Source organism: Mustela erminea, chromosome 18 (assembly GCF_009829155.1).
Source record: "Mustela erminea isolate mMusErm1 chromosome 18, mMusErm1.Pri, whole genome shotgun sequence".
Classification (NCBI taxonomy): Eukaryota; Metazoa; Chordata; class Mammalia; order Carnivora; family Mustelidae; genus Mustela; species Mustela erminea.
In genome coordinates, this window is record NC_045631.1 from 211,665 (window position 1) to 232,123 (window position 20,459).

The 20,459-nt window shown below is 54.1% G+C and overlaps 1 protein-coding gene across 3 annotated transcripts in view; it reads right to left on the minus strand.

The window, feature by feature from the left end:
* Nucleotides 1-20,459, minus strand: part of ZZEF1 (zinc finger ZZ-type and EF-hand domain containing 1) — a 98,429-nt gene that overhangs the window by 40,657 nt on the left and 37,313 nt on the right. For all 3 annotated transcript variants that reach the window (XM_032322275.1, XM_032322273.1, XM_032322274.1), the window contains exons 12-27: nt 20,245-20,356; nt 18,998-19,213; nt 17,935-18,035; nt 17,315-17,484; nt 15,857-15,990; nt 12,942-13,012; nt 11,930-12,044; nt 9,662-9,821; nt 8,714-8,835; nt 8,495-8,617; nt 7,591-7,757; nt 7,430-7,511; nt 6,506-6,707; nt 5,429-5,577; nt 3,428-3,668; nt 990-1,069 (exon numbers count right to left, since the gene is read on the minus strand). In XM_032322275.1, coding sequence (XP_032178166.1) covers nt 990-1,069; nt 3,428-3,668; nt 5,429-5,577; nt 6,506-6,707; nt 7,430-7,511; nt 7,591-7,757; nt 8,495-8,617; nt 8,714-8,835; nt 9,662-9,821; nt 11,930-12,044; nt 12,942-13,012; nt 15,857-15,990; nt 17,315-17,484; nt 17,935-18,035; nt 18,998-19,213; nt 20,245-20,356 — 2,245 coding nt within the window. The remainder of the gene's footprint in view (nt 1-989; nt 1,070-3,427; nt 3,669-5,428; nt 5,578-6,505; nt 6,708-7,429; nt 7,512-7,590; nt 7,758-8,494; nt 8,618-8,713; nt 8,836-9,661; nt 9,822-11,929; nt 12,045-12,941; nt 13,013-15,856; nt 15,991-17,314; nt 17,485-17,934; nt 18,036-18,997; nt 19,214-20,244; nt 20,357-20,459) is intronic.

Below are 20,459 nucleotides of genomic sequence, written 5' to 3' on the forward strand. Positions count from 1 at the left end.
CAACTCCAGGCCATTCTCCCCAGTCTGGCTCAGGCTTCCACGGCCCAGCAAGTCCCCAAGTCGGGAACGTGGGAAGGGTCCTGGAGCCCACCACACCATGGACCACTCACACCAGCCACAGAACCTGCCCACTCTACGCCGAGGGGCAGCTGCCATGCTCATCAAAGAACCGGCTGGTCTCCCGCTCTCAGTCTCACTGCCCGGCCTCCCACTCACAGACGATGCTACCATGTACGAGGCCAGGGAACCACCGTTCTCCAGTGCGGGAAGCCTTCCCTGTGGAACGCGGCCTCGCCGCCATCTACAGCCATCAGTGGCCATCCAGGCCAAGAGGCCCCACGGAGTGGCCCTGGGGTTACTGAGGCTGTTAGGGGCTCACGGACACTCTCAGCACTCCCCACAGAAGGACGTGAAGGATTCTACATTATTTTAGCGCTTTTCATGTCACTGAACTTTAGTAAAAACAAACAGACTAGAGAGCTGCTTCCCTTAACTACGTGAACCCATGGTGGTAACAAAGAACAGAAGGCTGGCTGAGGACAAAGCAAAAGGCTGACACATTGCAAACCAACCCCCACTCCCCCCGCCACTCCTGGGTGGGACATAGGTGACATTCTTGGAATCTCCCACCCATCTTAATGTGAGTTCCTTGCTGGAGGGCAGAACAACCTTGGCATTGGCAAGGCCTCCGGTATCTTGTGGGTCCTCTTTAGCATATGGAAGTCCCACTGAAACCTCCCTTTCCTTACCTCCCCCCACCCCCATGGTACAGAACTGCCACCCCTCACAACCCCAGGGCAGCAGCTCTTCCTGCCCACTGGTCCTGTCCCCGTGACTTAATAAACCACCATTCTGCACCAAAGATATCTCAAGAATCCTTTCCTGGTCATTGGTTCCGGACCTCACTCCACTGACCTCACCTATAATCTAGAACCTCATCAGTGGGAAAATTCACAGCACATACAATCCACATGCAAAGAAAATCTTACCATCCATATTCGAATGCCGTCTGCCAAGCAATAGACCTGGGCAAACTCCTCGCTCAGGGCTGTGCTGCCCCCACTTTTTACTGGGGAGAAGAGAGACGATGAGATTATACTCAGTCAACTCAATTCGGTACTGCAGCGTTAAGCACAAAGTAGCTTCTAACTGTCCTCACACAGAGAAAGGTCTTTCTCCTGATGCTCAGACCTTGCAGGTAAGTGGGTGTGGGGGAGGGGCAGGCCATTAACCCATAAACACCAGTAGTGGGTTCTCTGTGTTACCACAAAGTCATTTTTTTAAGTGAACAACATCTGAAGTGGACATACTATTAAATTGAGTAAAATATTTAAAATAAACATATGAAAGTAAAATACCAAAAATATTAAAAGTAAAATAAAAAGTATTAAAAGTAAGTAAAAATAACTACTAAGATGAAAAAAGTTCACGGTATAAATTTTAAGTGAAAAAAAAAGAGTTTTGAAACAGTGTAAGTACAAAATTACCTACTTAACAACACTTATTAGAAATCTGTGTACATACATGACATATATGATACATATACAGATACATATGCCATATGAATATGCCTAGATAAAAGGGCCAGATAGATACACGGAAAAATGTTAACAGATGTCTTCTTGAACTGGTGAGATTATAACTGGTATTTTAAGGTTTCCTGTACTTTGTAAGTTTCCACATGAACGGATAATATTTTCATAATTAGAAAAATCACAAAGAAGTTGTCTGTTTCAAAGAAAGACCTAGGAGGCTGCTCCTTTCTTGGCTTGTAAGAACCAGAGGATCACAGACCAGAACAGCGAGGGGCTGTCCCGGAGCTGGCAGACAGCTGAGGGCTCAGGGCACATGCGGGCTGCATCACCGGGCTCCTCTGGCACTGGTAACACCGGGAACACTGTAGAGAACCACAGACCTGGCTCTGCCCTTAGGCAGCGCACCACCCAGTTGAAAAACTCCACCCACGTATCTCTAATACAAAAAGGTGGGCCATTTTTAGACAAAGATGAGCAGTTCAGCAAGACAAGCCCCTCCTTCAAGGAGCTCGCCTGCTCAGCAGGACCCAGGAACAGCGCCCAGAGAACAGAAACCAGCTATACTTCCAACCCAGGGCAAGGTTGTTCCGGAAGTGACCTGTATCCAGTTCCCATCAGACTGTGCCTCTCCTGAAATAGGGACGTGCTGTCTGAGTACCATCTGAAAAGGAGCTGGGGATCCTGCAATCAGCCAGAAACTCTCTTTCTCAGCTTTTAGTTCGAGCCTTTCGTCCACTCAGAGTTCCTACAGGTAAACAAGACTGTCCAGCTCTCTTATTACCATTTGATTATGAAAACATACTGGATTTTTTTTAAACCTGGCAGGTCACCTGGTCCCCCACCCCCTAGCAGAGATAGTCTTCCACAGGACACCTGTTTTCACAAACCACCCACTGCCAATGGAGGTTTTACTTATTTGAGCAGCTTCTTCAAGGAAACAGTAAGAACTGAGGAAGGATTAACAGATGTTCTAGAGTCAGGAAATAAACCCTGCACCGTGAAGTCTGAAGAACCGGGTCGTACAGGGCAGCCGCGATTGTCCTCGGAGCACTGACTAAGAGCAGCAGCCGTCCAGGGCCTGCTCTACCGGGGAAAGCACGGTCCCTGCTCAGCTCATGTGCACCATGAAAGCAACACACTCGCAGCTGAAGTGCTGGGGAAAGGCCTAGCTCCTCTTTACGGAGGGCGTGAAACACTTTTCCCTTGAGAGATTATGGGGGGAGAGAGCCCCTCCCTCCCACGGGTCCGGGTCCCAGCGGCTGCTGGCTACACTCACAGGACGCAGCCGGCACTGCGGGTTGGTGGGGGGCGGAATGCAGGGCGGGGGACGCGAGGAACAGAGATGGCGATGAGCGGGCAACCAATCAGGAGGCCTCCAAAAGCTACAAATGCTTTAAGTCTAAAGACAAGAGTGAATACATTTCCCTCCTTGGTCATCAGCACCCTGAATTACCCACACAACTCGGGGTCTGACCAGCATTTCTCAGGATGTCGGAGCTCTCAACTCCCGAGTTTACGGATAAGGGGACGAACGTGCAGAGAGCTTGTCTGACGAACCTGAAGCCACATGACTTCGAGTTCTTGCCCAAGACTATAACCCAAGTTAGGGCCTCCTTCCCTTAAACTTCTTGGCAGTTTTCCATGAGGATTTTGGAGAAAGAAGTGACCTGCTGATTAGGAAACTCAAGGCTACTTGTACATATGACAGTTGTGTAACTATAAACAGGTCATGGATCTTCCGACTGGCAGAGTGGGACTTAAACAGAGCAGGTCTACAGTTGTAGAAACATGTTTGTACTTCAAAATGCTTAGAAATGTTCCCGTAAGATAGGCTTTCTTAAAGCTTAGCAACTGGCCTTCAGATCAGAAATATTCCCTGTAATATAAGTTACCATATTTCTGCAGCTTCTCATACAAGCCTGGAGTACGACACACCAGAGCAGCAAAGGTGGCGTTCACAGCTTGATCAATAGTGGAACCAGCAACTATATCTGTCTTTGGGGCCTGTTTTCTACATGCCTGTATGAATCCTTTGAAAAGTTCTGAAAATGGCCCACAGAAGTTCTGGGCAGGGTCTGACTGTGCAAACTCAAGAAGAAAGTGGTGGCAGGGATCGTCGGGGATATTCTTGACCTGGAACAAAACAACAAGAACACATCGTGTTGAACGCAGGCCTTCACATGACCAAGTCCACCCAACACTGACCAGAACAAAGTAGGACAGAACAGGAAGCTTCACGCCACTGCGCAAACCAGACAGAAACGCGGCTTTAAAAAACCAGGTCAACAAGTAAAACCCTGAGCACACGAACACAAGCACCACCATGGACAGAAAGGTGATCGAGTGCCAAATGCCAGGAAGGGGCACCCAGGAGCCCCCAGGAGAGCTCCCGACAGGCTGAGGTGAAAAGGGAAGCTTGCTGGAGGGTGTGGGCTCTGGACTGGACCCTGAAGACTCCTCCGGCCCCTGAGGAACAAAACTGCCAGCAGACGTGAAGTCTCAGCTGGGGAGCGGCTGAGGGGTAGAGACGTGCCGTGAGAGAAGCCCAGACAGAGCCTTGCCCGGCCCGATGAGGAGCCTGGATCCCACCCTGTGGGCAACGGGAGCCAATAATGGTGTCTGGCCATGGAATAACAAGGTAATTCAGTGGCTAAAAAACCCTGGTAGGGACACCTGGGTGGCTCAGTGGGTTAAGCCACTGCCTTTGGATCCGGTAAGCATCCCAGGGTCCTGGGATCGAGTCTGGCATTGGGCTCTCTGCTAAGCAGGAAACCTGCTTCTCTTTCTGCCTCTGCCTGCCACTCTGCCTGCTTGTACGTGCACTCTCTCTCTCTCTCTCTTTAATAAATAAATACATAAATAAAATCTTCTAAAAAAAACAAAAAACCTGGTAGGTCCCAGTGTGCCAGGGCACGTGCAGGATGAGAGCCTGGAGAAAGATGCAGACGGAGGAGGTGGGAGGAGGTGAACACCCCAGGACAATCCACGGGAATGGTGGTGGACCAGGTGGGAGATGTGAGAACAAGACGGGGAGCCATGGCTCTGTGCCAAGGGAAACAACAATGACAGTGAGAGCAGCAAGCAGCCAGGGGAAGGGCACGTCCACTCCCGAGTGGAGCTGGGACACTGACAAGGAACCACCTAACGGAAGGATGGGGACACAGGAGTGGAGACTGGAGAAGCACCAGGACTATGGACTGATGTTTGGGGAGGTTGTGCACAGATGTGACAGCCAAAGAGAGAAGACGGGACGGTCTTGGTGGGCTGCGGGGACGGGGAGAAAGCCAAAACTCCTCCACTGTAAGGAAGGAAGAACAGGCGAGGCCCACTGAGGAGGCAGGGCCGCGGCTGGAGGTGAGGAGAGGACAGCGGGCTGTCAGGGAGCCGGTGGAAGACAAGCTCTGAAGGAGCCTGGTCTAACAGAGGTCAGGGGAAGGCCGAGGAAGAGCCCCAGGATTCTCAGCCGCCCACGGTGACGTGGGCAGGGATGGAGGTAGAGCACCAGAGCAGAGACGGAGGCAAGGGGGACGGTGAGAGACAACAGGCAGACGTGCCCAGCTCGGGAGTCATCGCAAGCCCAGGTAATAGGCCGCTCTTCCACAGAGAGCACGGAGTGCGCACAAACCGTTGACTCGGACGTCTGGCTCAGCGGCTGCAGAGACACAATCTACCAGCTCGTGCAGGGACTCGGCCAGAGTTCCCGAGCACCGACCACATGACTCGCTGGTCCCTGGGGCCCTCAGAGTGGACACCACGGGAACAAGGGATGGCCCCTGACGTCGGGCCGCTAACGGCTGAGCAGGGGTGAGGACGCCGATAGCAGGGCTCACAGCGGAAGCAGAAGCTATCAGCAAACACTCTGTTCCCGGGAGAAAGACGGCGCAAGTAAATACCTCCTTACTATCCTGGTGCGGGGGAGTGGGCCAGCTCGCTGCTAATCCCAACTCTGGACTCAGCTGATGCCTGAAGACAGGTTTCCACAGCGGGGAGTTCAGGACTGAAGCCATTTTTGCGGGAGGCACCACCATGTCACTCCCGAACTCTGGAAAGAGAAGGAGGCTGGTGAGCCGCTGTGTCTCTCCCATGACACCGAGAGTCTGGGGGCTGGCCAAGACAAGGTTTCGACCACGGGGGTGTTCCGAGGATGTGCCGGGGACCCACCCCCATTTCCCAGCACGGAGCTGTGCTACGTGACGGACATGCACCCCGGATGCACCCCCACAAGAGCACCCTGGGGCGCGGCCCTGCCACGGGCAGCCTCGCTCGCTCGCACCTATGGACCTGCCAGGGCAGGAGGCGAAGTGAGCTGAGACCACGGCCAGGGAAGAGCTGGAGACCGTGGCCAAGTATCTAATGGGGGAAATGTTCACAATTTGCAAAGTTAAGTTTGAAAAAAAAAAGAATTAAATACCCAGCCAGATGTGTTTACGAACAGGCATGAGAAAAAGTCTAGACAGGAATACGTTAGCATGTTAGTCACAGTTCTCTCTGGGCGTTAGGACTAGGAATGACTTTTCTCCTTCATCTCTCTCCATCATGTACCTTCTATGATATTTCCTTTGACAGTCAGAAAAACTCAGGAAAGGAAACAGAAATAAAACATACTAGGAAGTTTTATTCTGTAATTCTCGTTCCTTCGATGCATTTAATAACTAAGTTGAAAAAATCCCTTTAAGACAAAGTCCACGTTCCTGCATGTGACATAAATATTCCCGTGGTTAAAGGATGCATGGCTAATTTACTCTATTTCTGCCTTCCGAGTTTCACAAACAAGAAGCCTCCAAAGCTGCTCTCCAGCCCAGGCATCCTCAGTCCCACTGGGACGTGCATCCAAGTTCACCTCGAAAGTACCTGATGGCCTGGCACTGAGCGGCCCTGGCTGCGGCCTAGTGTGGTCTGCAGGCCCGCGAGGACGGACACCGTCACACCCGCACCCGCCCTCGTGTGGAGCCGACACGCAAGGGACTCACGGTGCACGGACTTGAGCGCCATGCACTGGGCGGCCAGGCGTCCCATCAGTCGGGAAACGAGCAGCTGCAAGTCCAGCGCCCAGGACACGGCCACATCGGGCAGGCCGTAGGCGGTGACGGTGAACTTGTAGCCCCACTCATTGTTGCTGCTGTCAGAGTGGAAGAGGAACTGCAGCCGGGGGCCAGCCTTAAAGGTCACTTTCTAGACACAAGCACAAAAGCCATGAGGTCAAACACGGTTGAGAAAATACCCCTTTGGGGCGAACATTCTTTAAGACTCAGACACTTGCATCCAACATCGGTGTCTATCCTCGCCCTCCAGTCTCACCACACCTGCCCAGGTGACTGGAGGGGCGACTGAAACACAAAGTCCATGACTGCACTGCGTGAAGAAGCAACGGTGGTAGGTTTCTAGACCTCGGACGCCCGTCTGCCCACTGCCTGCTCATCCAGAAATGGTGCTCGTGCTCCCCACTGAGACCACCAGAGAGCACGCCAATGGGGGGAAGCAGCACTTCGCCTGCCCCAGAGACCACACAGTCCTCTGGTGGGCACTGCCGGCTTTCACCACGGGCTCTGGGCCTTCCTGGATCCCTAGCCCCACACACACCAGACAATGTGACAGAAACCAGGGAGAGGCAAACTGTGCTGTGAAGAACCAGACTGTGAGTTAGGAGACCTCCCAGGCCGTCCAGTCTCTGCAGCACCCAAGCAGCTAGAAATAACCCATCAAGTGATGAGCAGGCTGGGTGCTGAAGCACCCTGATCTACAGGACAGGTGGCTGGCTGTCACTGCCAGCTCTGCAGAGCCCTTCCTTTCACAGAGGTGCAGGGGAAGTGCTTCGCTTCCAGACCCCCAGGCCCTGACCAGGAGGGAATCGGAGCAGAAGTGCACACGTCACTCCTTCTGGGAGCGCCACACACCTTGGGCCACTTCTCGGTGCCGACCTTGGTGTCATAGCGTGTTTTTCCTCCTCTGGCGTCAGTGAATTCCAGATAATCATACCTGGGAAGGCATAATCTCCATCACTCTCCTTCTCTCATTTTAACCCGCTGCCGCTTAGGAGAAGACCATGGAGTGTTACCTTTTCTCCGTCTCACACCGCTCATCAAACTCCACCTCAAAGTAGGTTGCCCCCGGGCTCACAAAGACAGACACCTCGTGGCAGTTGTTTTCATAGTTGTGGGCAGACTCCTTTGTCCAGGTATGTAACACCACGGGACACTCCTGCTGCCACGTCTCTGCGTCGAGCTACACACACAAATTAGTCAAGAAACCAAGTGCCGGTCACTCTGTGTCCTGCCACACGGAAAGCTGTGCATCTGGGCCCCAGACAGACGGCGCAGGCACCGGACACACACGGTCGCATGGGCTACAGAGAGCCCCGTGTTCCACCTGCGGACAGGTCAGCGTGCCTCTAGCCCTTAGCAGAGGACATGTGTGTTTTCAGTACAAGATTAGCCTGTTTTCCTGCAAGTCACTACTCGCATGAATTTCCAGTGAGAAGAAACATTGAATTTGGGACCTCGGCAAATCTCAGCCCATCCTCTAGTCTCTCTCCATTTTTTAGTCTTTGCTTTTTCACCTTTAAAATAAGCTTTATAACGTATGCCCTTTCTACTCCCACAGAGTTGTTCCGGGACTCAAAGAAGAAAGTGCAAATCTCTGTGTCCCATAAAGTTAAACAGGGAGAAAATTCTGTTAAATACCCAACCTTCGAATCTGCCTTTCAACACGTCGTGTCTCTTCCGGACTCCAATCTGGTCATTCACCTACCGGGTTCTACACAAGCTCTGGGCTGTGAGAGCGGACCGCCCGCATACAGCCTCCTGGCCATTTGGGCCATGCCCAGTCCCCAGGCCACCACGCACCTTCATCCGCGAACCACTGATACCACGTTGCGGGGAGGCCTTTGGAGGTGGGTCCCCCCCGGTGGTCCCGGCACTCTCAGAGGCTGCAGCACGAGCTCCGGCACCCACCCCGGTTACCTTATTGAGCGGCCCTTCTGGGTCGGCACAGAGCCGCCTCAGCAGCCCCGTCAGCGTGCTGAACTCGCGTAGCAGCGTGCAGTGGGGGACGTCCAACGCACAGAAGTCCAGCAGGAAGATGACCTGAAGGAGATCGATGAGGCCCTCAGTACCTCCTCGGACTCTGCTGGGGCTGCAGCTCACAAAACCCCCTTTCCAGAGACCCTCACTGTGTCTTACCAGTTGACGAGCTGCCATCGAAAACACCGAGTTACATAACTTTTCTACGATGGTTTTTCCACTGTGCTGTGACAAGAGGGATTCTAAAATCACTCTCATGCTTGCCAGAAACTGCCTCACATCTGCCGAAACATAGAGACAGCAGTTAGTATCATGTGCGGGACCCACATCCTTTGCTCGGTCATCATGAAGGACAAAGCCGGAGAGGGTCTCAGGTGCAGTGATAAGAATTCCACATCAGAAGGCCACCGAGTGCCACGGGTATGTTTTCCTCTGCGAGGAAAGGCAGTGCAGATCTCAGGCAAGGATCGCTCTGAAAGGCAGATTTCGGTCTTTGCTACTTTGGGATGAGGTGGATCTTGGCTGAGCAGCCCAGCAGCCAGGGTGAAGTCTCGCTCTGCTCACAACGGGCCCGTCTCAGAAGGCCAGGTCTCAGACCAAACTGCAGGAGCCAGCCCTGGGCCCCGTCAGCAGTCCTGTCACACTGCTGGGAGTCCACGTGCCACACGCGTATTTCTCAGAACCTGGGGAAGGTCACATCATTGTCTGCAGGTTTCTGGGACATGAACAAGAGCATTTTCAGGGTGTGCAAAGACCACAGCAGTGGCCCCATACACCTGAGATTTCACAAGTTCAAGCCTCTCCCATTTGGGTGCCTTGACGAAAGCCCAGATGACGGGCTCTGCTGTACAGTGTGGTGTCACCTGCTGTGTGACAGAGGGCCCCAAGGCGGGAGCGCTGGGCACACCACACACTCACAGCACTCTGGGCAAAAAGACAGGCCACAGAACCCTAGATGAGGAAGGAACCACCACCCAGAGACAGACTAATCTGCCACCCAGGACAGAAAACCCTCTGGGCACTCCCTGCACGAGGCTCCGAAGAGAGCAGCAAGGCCCAAGCAGCCCTGTGCTCTGGCGGGGGTGGGACGGCGTGGCCGGCACTCACACTGCTCCAGCAGGTCGGCGGCACGGCCTCTGGCTGCGGGGTCGGCGCTCTTCAGCTGCAGGAAGCACCAGGAGAGCAGGCTGCCCTGGACGGCCCAGAACAGGGACAGCAGCACGGAGCCAGCCTCCCCTTGGGCACCCGTGAGCACCAGCAGTTCACACTGCGAGAAGCAGACAGAGGACGTTTTCACGGCAGGGGCAGAGCACAGGACATGGGCACAGGCACCCGGGCACGGCAGCCATCCCCGGCCCAGAGCTGTCCGTGTTTCAAATGTGACCGAGAGAAAAGGCAGGTGAAAGCCCCTCTCTCACCCTCCCGCTCTCCAGAGGCTTCCCGCATGGTTTTCACCGTCAGCAGCCTCCCCTTCTGTCCCCTTGGGGTCTCGTCCTACCAGCGACCCCCTCTCTCTTACGCCTGCAAACCCCGTTTCTCTCTAGGCCCTTCCCTGGAGCCTGACATCACACCTATCCCACCTGAAAAGTCATTTTCTGCCCCTCGGTGGCTCTCCAGCCATCAGCTCTGTTCTCACCTGACCTCAAGGAGTAAATTCCTGCACAAAGATACCACAAGCTATGTCCGTCCCACAATCTCCACATAGTTGCCCCCACCTAGAAACAATCCCACTGGCCCTCCAAAGTAACCGGGATACACAGTGGCAAGTTCCTGAGGGGAGTCCCGCACACCAGCGACAAGAGATCAACCGCATTGTGCATGTCCATGTGGACAAGCCTCAGAAACGCTATGTTTCGGATGTGTGCCATGGGACCAGGCCAAACAAGCCTGCTGCACAGGAAAAGCCAGACAGGAAAGATCGGTGTACACCTCACAAGGGCGGCTGCCTCTGCGGGGGAAGGCCTGTGGTGCAGTGGGCATTTCAGCTCTCGGCTCTCCCTCAGTGGCCATACCAGTCCCAGCACTGACTCAGCTCCTGAGTGTCCAGGAGCTCCCGCCATCTCAAGTCCTAGCACGAAGTCACATGTTCCAAGACCACCCCCGGCCCTTCTCCTCTTCAAATACTGGCCCTCTCCATCTTGTCCCTGGCTTTCTGCACAAGCGTGAGCACAGGCGGTGGCAGGAATAGAGGCAGATGGGAGTGGGGCACGGCCACCAGGGCTCAGAGCAAATACGGATGAGCAGCCGGCTGGAGGAGGGGCTTCAGGGAAGACAGAGATGGGCCAGACAGTCTGGAAATGAGACAGAAGGCAGGCAGGAGGCAGTCAGAGAACATGAATGTGACAGCAGCAACCGAGGATGCGGGCATCCGAGTGGGACAGAGACGACCCTGGACTGGAAGTCATACTAGGTGTGCAAGGGCCAGCCCACAGGGTGATCCTGGTTAATGAGAGCCTGGCACTCTCAAAGCTGTCTCCCTGTGTGCAGAGCAGCCAGGAGCGGATGGAACTGTGGCTCTGGCCACGACCCAAAACAGCGGAGCACTGACGGGAGAACCCAAGTAAAGGGCAGAAAGACACTCCAGTTCGGCCACATAAGACACTACCATAAAGTCTCCGTCACTCCACGCTTCTGGCGTGTGGACTGGCCTGGCCCACATCACGCCCCATGCCCCAGTCCATGTTCTGTCCAGAGAGCAGTCCTTGGTCCCCTAGTCACGGGGTCCTGTCGCGTCAGAGTCCCAGGGTGTGCGGTGTCACACAGACTCATAATCCTGTCCCAAGAGGCTCTAAGGCAGGAGCCTGGGCTGGGACCTAGAAACCCAAATTTCTGCCCAAACACCACACTTGACAGGTGGACGACACTGTGAGAAACAGAATCCTTCATGTTGAAAAAAACAAAGTGAAAATTTGAAAGTATCACTAGCACACACAAGAGAGACTATCTTCTCAGACTTGATTAGCATGTGCGTTTCCTAAGGCATCTTAAATTTTTAAAAAACTAAAGCAGTTTTCCACGGAACTCCCTCCCTCCACAGACACAGGCCTAAGTGCTGGGCTCACGGACTGCACCCCAGGGGACATGGCAAAGACCTCCTTCGCGAGGGAAGTCTCAACAAGCACGTCCACACATGGATGGCTCGCTGACTAGCACAGGACTGGACCCAGGAGCTGCGGATCAGGAGCCACGGCAGGCTGGGGACTGTCGGTGCCCATCTGGAACAGCCCCGGGACAAAGATACACCACACTGTGAATGAGGCCAATGGGGGTGGTGCCCGCCATCACCGGGTCACGAGGTGAGGGGAGGTGAAGGGGACCAGGACAATGGGGGCGGCAATCACCGGGCGTGAGGGGAGCGGAGCAGCCACCAGTTACCTCTCGGGCAGCGACGGACAGGAGGGTGCTTGTGACTGCTAGTACTTCAGGGTTGTTCAGGTCGGCCACATCACCCTTCTCAGGCAAGAGCAGGAGGCCACCTGGATCCTTATCACTGAAAGGACAAAAGTCTGTCACGACATGTTGTTTCAGGCACAGCACCTTCATGCTTTTGTCTTAAAAGTTTTCAGAAAAGGATGCAGGATTTCAGTGCTAGTTCTGCGCGTTGTGGAGGAGTCTGGGTCAGGAAAAAGGCAGGTCCCAGCTGGGTCTGGGCCGCTGTCCGTCCCCCATGTCCTGAGTAAGCTCAGGCCGTACACCTCAAGTCCTGAGCAGAGAGTCTGAGGAGTCAGTCTGGTGACTCTATCACTGTGACCACCAGCAAGAAAGACCCCTGATCTCACGGGGGCTAACTGCACAGTCCAGGCTGCACATTCGTGTCTTCAGAAGCTCCCCTAACGAGCTCCGAGGCTCTTTCGTTGCCCCGATCCTCGAATGCAGACCCACTCGCAGCCCTCTGAGTCTGCCCCACTCTAGATACGGCCTCACATGTCAACAGGAGCTTGGGCCCCGCGTTCCCTCCCTTCTTCAAGAGCCTGGGCCTCCAGGAGGGCCGCCTACAGGGCCACTAGCTGCTCCGCCAGGGAAGCACGCACAGATCTCCGAGTCGCCCCCTCCCGGCACACTGCCCTGGCTCAACTCCCGCTCTGTGCTTCTGGGTTCTCAGACCTGAGTACAGGACGCCCAGCTCCTCCAGCTTCAGTCGGCGTCTTTGACCTCAGCATCACCAAGAAATGGGAGCACTCGGAGCTCCTCAGTGGGTGCTGCCCCCAATGGAGGACTAGGCTGTGGCTCAAACTCCTGACAAGGTCATCGCCCCACCACCACCTGACCCATTCCTCTGACCAGTGGCCTCTCCCTCCAGGAATCTGGCTGAGCAGAGGGGACAGAGAGCTAAAGCAAACCTCGCGAACATGGGAGCGACAGAGGGCAGAAAGTGCCAGGAACTCACCTAAAATAGGCGCACAGCGAACGGAAAGTGAGCTGCAGGGACTGCTTGTGCTCCTGTTCGGTGACGTGCTTCTAGAAAACAATGAAGTGCATGGTCAGACACCTGTTCCACGGAATCCCAGAGCCCGGGCAGCACAAAGGGCCACTGGCCCATTCCCGAGCACAGTGCTAGCACACGCTCCGCAGCGCGCCACTAGGCCTGGCCCGGTGCTGGCAGGAGCCGGCTCCCCGTTGCAACAGAAGACGGCAGGCTCACTGCAGGGCACTGCTAAAGCTCCCACAGCCAGGCTTTCACGCGAGAACTCGCGATGCGAACATGTGGCAGGCGGGGCGCTTCTCATCCCTGGGCACAACGCGAGAGCAAAGGGCAGGAACAGCGCATTTCTCTCGAGTATTCTCTCAGCTCTGAAATCGGACCTAAGCTTTCCCAACATAAGCCAGAGCAGCCTAAAGTCACAGTTGTAGGAATCACATCTCTTGACGAGGCTACTGGGCCACTTTAGGATCCCTATCTTAATGCAATAAACGCGCTGAACACCGACTGTCAGGCAAGGTGCTGGAGGGGGTCTCCAGAGCAGTGAAGACCCAGGGCCCTGCCTGGCTCAGGAGGGTGGGAGACGCAAGATGCGCCTTCCGTTCGTCAGCATGAAAAGGGAAAACGGAGCCCCACCACCGCCGTCCATAGGGACGGGTGAAGGGAAAGCGACGGGGCTGCAAACGGATGGCAATGCCATTCGAGAGGTCACGTGTCATCTGCCACTTCTATGTGTGGGACACACTCGAGCAAAGCAAGTCACTGCGAGTGGCCTGGCAAATGCTGCCGGTAAACAAGGAAGATGGGAGTCCTGCCCACAGTCTAGTGGGTCAGGCCAGCAGATGCTGTCCAAGGTCAGGAGTCTGGGTGGAAACTGACCCTTCAGGCTGACATGCAAATTTTGTAGACAGATGAAAACAGCGTAAGATCCTGCCTCATCCCCAAAACCATCCGCAGTCACCTGACCCTAGGACTTGGCCCCATAACACTCTGCGGCTTCTCCCTGTGGCCGGTGTCCCCAGCTGGACTATAGTCCCCTGGCTCCAGAGACCATATTTGGTGCTTTTGTTCCCTCCTTTCTTTCTATGCACCCCATGAAGAATTTACTACATTTGCTAATTAGTTGCTACATTTATAAATGCCTTTTTATGGGCGCCTGGGTGGCTCAATGTTAAGTTAAAGCCTTTGCCTTCAGCTCATCATGACCCCAGGGTCCTGGGATCAAGCCCCACATCAGGCTTTCTGCTCAGCAGGGAGCCTGCTTCCCTCTCTCTCTGCCTGCTGCTCTGCCTACTTGTGATCTATCTCTGTTAAATAAATAAAATCTTGAAAAAAATAAAAAATAAAAATGCTTTTTTAAAATGCTGGATCTATTTTCTTCACTAAGCTCCTACCAATAATTCTACTACTTGCTTGTCTACAGACAATAAAAAACAATCTATAATTCTATCACCTATAAAGAATTATTTATCTTATCCTTTCCGATTATGATTAAAATCTCTCTTCCTTGTCCTACCACACTGGCCAGACCCTCTGACGACCTCCCGAGTAGCAGCGGCCGGTGAGCGTCCGTGTCTTCCTCCTCATTCTGAAAGGGATGCTTCTACGGTCCACCATCCAGCATATTGTTAAAAGTCTGGGGCACACGCCCTCCAGAAGGTTGGGGGAGTTCCTTTCTGCTCTGAGTTTGCTAATGGTTTTATAGTTTTAATCTTCATCAGAATTTAATCTTACTTAAATGTTTTCTGTATTTACTGACATAACTTTTTCCTCTAAACTCACTTACTAATTTTCTAACATTAAACCACCCTTGTATTCCTAGGGTAACTCCCAGTCAGTCAGCACTTTGGATTTTACCGGACCAGTTTACAAATGTTTCGTTAGGCTTTTCTTACAATGTTTACAAGAAAGCCTGACCTGTAAGTCTGCTTCCTTGCCACTCTTTTATGTTTCCATGGTCATGCCACCTCTGAAGCACTGGGAACTCTGGAGCTCTCTGGCCTACATGTGTTCAGCATTGCTCAGAGAAATTTTTTTAAGTTTTTTTTTTTTTTTTTAATACTTTGAGAGAGAGAGAGCACACGCCCATGCATGTGCACCTGGAGGGGGACGGCAGAGAGAGGGATGAGCAGACCCCGTGCTGACCAAAGAGCCTGATCAGAGAGAGAAATTTTTGTTCTCACATTGTCATCGATCTGTTTCCCCCTGTATCACACTCATTTTCCCACAGAAATACTACCTTGAGGACTAAAAATCTGGATCTTTGTACGGGATATTCCACTTGGTAACATACTGCTCATAAACCCTGAGAGCACTTTTCACCGGCCACTCTTGACGTCTGAGTGCAAGGGGAACAGGTCGGTGAGGGCTGCAGTTCCCTGCAGGGAGAATCTGAGACACCTGGGTCTCAGACCTGGGTCTCAGACACCTGGTCAGGGATTTCCTTTGAAATCATGGCGGGGGGGGGGGTAGAGAGAGAGAGAGGATAAGGCAGATCACCAATGAAACAAGAAGAGCCCCAGTTTACAAGTGCCCAACCTGGGGGGCACGTAAGGAGGATGGGGCAGGGGGTATCATATTTCCTCTAGTTTTGTGTTTGTTTTAGACTTCCCCATACCAAAGAAGCGACAACTTTTGAAAAGAATGCTTGGCTGCAGGGAAATCCTGAAGAGGATGGAGGAGACAATATCCCACTTTGTGAGACAACAGGCTACATGAGAGCCTCCCTCTCCTTAAGGGCAGGGGTGGCGCATGGGGCCCTGAGGCGGCTGGGTTAGGATCAGCAGCAGATGCACACCCGGAACACCGAAACCAAGGAGACGCGCAAAGGAAAGAGGGAACCCTAACTGCTATCCCTCCAGATTCCCGACGTGAGTGATTACCATCATGGCGAAGAGATGGTCCCGCCGGCTCTGTCGGTCAGGAAAGAAGACGGCAGCCCCATTGAGAAGGGTATTCCTGACTTCTTGTTTTAACGTTTCCACGGGTGCAGAGTCTCCGTCCACCCTGTCCACCACTGCCAGGAACGAACAACGGCATCAGCGTCACATCCCCCACCCCACTTACAACATCGGTACCCACGCTCGCCAGCCCGTGACTAGCCACCCCGCCGCATAGCGAGGGCCTATGTACGGCAGCACAAGGAAATGCACTGCACCGACGGAAGGGCCATACGTACCAGTTTTCATTTCATTATTTCCCCGCCCTTCTGAGCCGCAACCGGGCAAAGCCTGGACAGTCATTCCACGTGGCCACGTGCTTATTCTCTCCCCTCCCTCCCGTCCCAGTGTCTTCACTACAATGAGGACTGAAGAGTGTGACAGTCATCACTATCAGTGTGACACGCCTGTGGTCAGAAACCAGGAGGAAGGGGCGCCTGGGTGGCTCAGTTGTTAAGCGTTTGCCTTCAGCTCAGGCCATGATGCTCGGGTCCTGGTGATGAAGTCGGATGGGGGGTGGTGTACAAGGCGCCAGCTTTTGCTTTGTCTTCAGCCAGCCTCGTGCTCCCTCATCACTCGTGCTCTCTCATCACTCCCTGCTCTGCGGGAAGCCTGCTTCCCCCTCTCCCCTTTCTGTGCTTGTGTTCCCTCTCTCATGCTCTCTCTCTCTCTCTCTGTCAAATAAATAAATAAAATCTTAAAAAAAAAAAAAAGAGAGAGAGAGAGAGAAAAGAAACCAGAAGGAAGACTCACTAGTGAGAGACTAAATCCTGAACTCAAAATAATGAATCAAAAGAAAATCCAAGGAAACCCTCATTTACCCAAGCAGTGACCCCTCTCCTGGGCTTGCATGAGCACAGAGTCCCTGTTCTTATAGCAAGAGGCCTGGCAGGCTACTAGCACAGGGTCACATTCAAGAAAAGCCCAGGGGCCCCTGTGGGGCTCAGTGAGTTCAGTGTCTGCCTTTGGCTCAGTTCATGATCCCAGGGTCCTGGGATGGGGCCCCGCATCAGGCTCCCTGGCTCCCTGCTCTGTGGGGAGTCTGCCTCTCCTTCTCCCTCTGCCCCTCCCCCCGCTTCTGCTCTCCTGGCTCTCTCTCTCTGTTAAATAGACAAATAAAATCTTTTTTTTTTTTTTTTTTTTTTTTTTTTTTTTTTTTAAAGATTTTATTTATTTATTTGACAGAGAGAGATCACAAGTAGGCAGAGAGGCAGGCAGAGAGAGAGAGAGAGGAGGAAGCAGGCTCCCTGCTGAGCAGAGAGCCCGATGCGGGACTCGATCCCAGGACCCCGAGATCATGACCTGAGCTGAAGGCAGCGGCTTAACCCACTGAGCCACCCAGGCGCCCGACAAATAAAATCTTTAAAAAAAAAAAAAAGTAAAGGCCAGCCCAATCCCTACCGTCACATAAATGTGTGTGGAGCTCCTTGGCGGCCATGGCCCCTGCAGGACTCTGCCGGGGAGCCTTTGCTTGCGGGCAGGCAGCTGGCCCGTCCCTCTGCAGCACGGAGAAGCAGCTCTGGAGGAGACGCAGAAGCAGGGTTTGGGCACAGATGCATTCTTCCCTCGGGCTACAGAAAGGCAAGCACACCAGAGCGTTAAAGGCAGGTTGCTTTTTCCCTCCTAAGCAGTCTAAAAAGGACTCTAGTCTACACAGCAGGCCCAGTAAAAAGAAGGCCAAGGAGAGGAAAAGAGGCAGAATGGAAAGAACCTCACACCCTGCCTGAGTCTGCCCACAGTGGGCCAAGGACACGTGTTTTCGACCCTACTTTTCCACCTATAAAATGAAGGCACACCCCAATGCTTGACCTGACAAAATGTTTGCAGAAACAATGCCCAAAGTATGTTACAGAAACGTGAGGCGCTGTCTTTAACGATAACCAGTTTTCTCAAACGAGAACAGTATAAACCAGGGAGACGTCAAAGAATCTTAGAAAAAAAAATGGACTATTTGGAATATAAAAAATAGCTTTTTCAGTTTTGTTTATATGATTATCACCTTATAATAAAGTCTGACCTACTTTTGCTTTAATTTACTGTAAAAATTCCAGAAGATTTGCAAATCAAGACCCGCGAAGTCCAGAAAAGATTTGTATTTTAAGCCGCTTTCCTTCTGCTGCACCTAAAAAATTATAAAAACCAGAAAAAATAACATTGAAAATGCATTTAGAGAAATATTGGGATGGCTCATTTACCGTTTGATGGGAATGGGTGTAGGCTTCCCACACGGCTGACGCGGACGCTCCCCAGCCCGGAAGCGCGCGAACAACCCTGCCCAGTGTGGCACTTTCTACAGGGCATGTGTACGTGCGCACGCGGAGGTGAGAAAGACGTGCACAGACGCACACGCACCACACGGAGACTCTCAACTCCATACACCGCACCAGGGCACCAGCGAGACGACACAGCAGTGTGCTTGGACCCCCGCCCGAGTTGAAGCTGCCCCAGAGCCCCCGCGGCTCTGCGGCACCCCACCTCCCCTCCCCCAGCCCCGTTTATGTTTCCTGCTGGAACAGGAGAGCTTGAGTAACAAAGACCAAACAGACCGGAGTTAAACTGGGTCTCAGCAACACCAGCACCCCACCATGGGAGGGCGAGAGGCCCCACTGACCCCTGAGCTGAGTGGTGTGCTCTCTACGGTGATGGTGGCGAGAGTCCTCCCCAGAGTGAGCGGTCACTGCGTTCTTACTAGTGACTGTACGAGTGACTGCACAAGTCAGTGTCTGGACCACAGACGGTTTCAAACCCTGACATCCTGGTACCGTTAGTGAGCAAACACAATTGCCTGGACCTTGGAAATAAACTTCCCAGGACTTAAGGGAGTTGGAAATCTCACAATCTTACTCGGTGTCCCCAGACCACCACCAGGCACCACGCGGGGGTCTCCAAGGTCTGTGGGTCTATTCCAGGAAGCGTCACTGTGACGACCACACGTCCTCTGGTGACTGACACCACGGATGCCCAGCACCTCCCGCCCCGGCTCTCCCCACGCCATCCCAGCACCACCATGCCTGCAGCACACATGCCCCTGCACGGGCGTCTCCCTCAACGCCACCATTAAAGTGCCCCACGGGAACGAGGTACCAGGTCATGGGCGAGCTGCTGAGTAAACTGAAGTGTCCTGAGGAGCAGGGTGGCCCCACAGATGCTGTCCTCCCCGTCCTTCCTGCAGAGGGTGCAGACAGCAGGCTGCTCCGCTTCCGCGCTCACTGGCCGCAGATACCCGCTGATGCTGAGGCCCTGCACGCCCAAGCGCTCCGCCGACTCCTGGCGCGTGCACAGGAACTTCACCATCAGGTACTAGAAGGATGGGGACATACAGGGAGAGGGACTCAGAAGCCGGACTACAAACGGAAGGAGATACAGGCCTTTCTGGGACGGTCCCCCGTGACTTCAATGATCTATTAGGTCCCACTCTGTCTAGCATGGGGGCCCAAAAGGAAGCCCAACATCTCGACAAACAGGAAGAAAAACACTCGTGCTGACGAGTCAGGGTTTGGGACCGGTCCCAGTGAGAGAAGTGGCACCACACCCTGTTCAGAGCAAACACGGGCCAAGACACCATGAATCCGAGAAGTGCATCTGCTGTGCAGCCCCGCTGTTGTGGAACAGAAATCAGGCAGAGAGTGAGAGCGGTCAGCACATGCCCTAAAGAACCCTCTCAAAGCCCCCACTGACCCACAGCCCAAGGCCCTGCGCCATCTGCTGGAGGCCAGAGCCACCCTGCAGGCCGCCTGCCAAGCCGACTCCACACTTCTCACAGCGGAAGCTGCTCAGCCGGGTGCCGTCCAGACCCCAGAAGCACTTCCTGAGCGTCTCCTCCCTCCAACCCTGAGGGCAGCTCCTCCTTCTCTCACTGAAGCTGCTCACTGAGGCTGACACGAAGGCTGAGAGAAACGTGGCCCAGACAGAAACGACTGCCCTCCCAGCCACAGAGGCACAGCACTCATGCCCTCGGGCCAGGGTGCTCCCCCCCACCCCCCACCACGGCTGTCCTGCCCCCCATGGCCTAGCCGGACTGCGGGCAACGGCGCCATCACGGGCTTCCAGTGCTCGGCAGCACACCCCCTTTCCTGGGAAACCTGTCCCACTGGCCTGAGGCCCGGGGAGGCGCACTTCCCCTGGATGGTCACAGCCCCCTGTGTCCCTGGATGGTGGCGTCCGTCACGGGGCCCCAGGCTCCGATGGTCCCGGCCCCGGCGCATACGAGCCGTGCCACAGGCAGGGCCAGGGCCAGGGCCGGAGCCGGAGCCAGCGCTGGAGCCGGAGCCAGAGCCGGAGCCGGAGCGGGGAGCAGCCACGTGGGGCAGCCGCAACTCCGCATGGCTTACCTGGGCTACTCTGCACTGCCGCAACTTCACGTCCGCTTCATCCCACTCTTCTTCCAGCTCAAACCAGCCAACGGGGTCATCCTCTCCGAGCTCCTCAGAGGGGCAACCAGCCCTGCAAACACATGGAAATCACAAAACACAGTCCTCTTCCCAAATTCTCAGGGGCCTTAACGACTCAGGCGCCATCCGCGTGGCATTGAACCTGCCACGAGCAG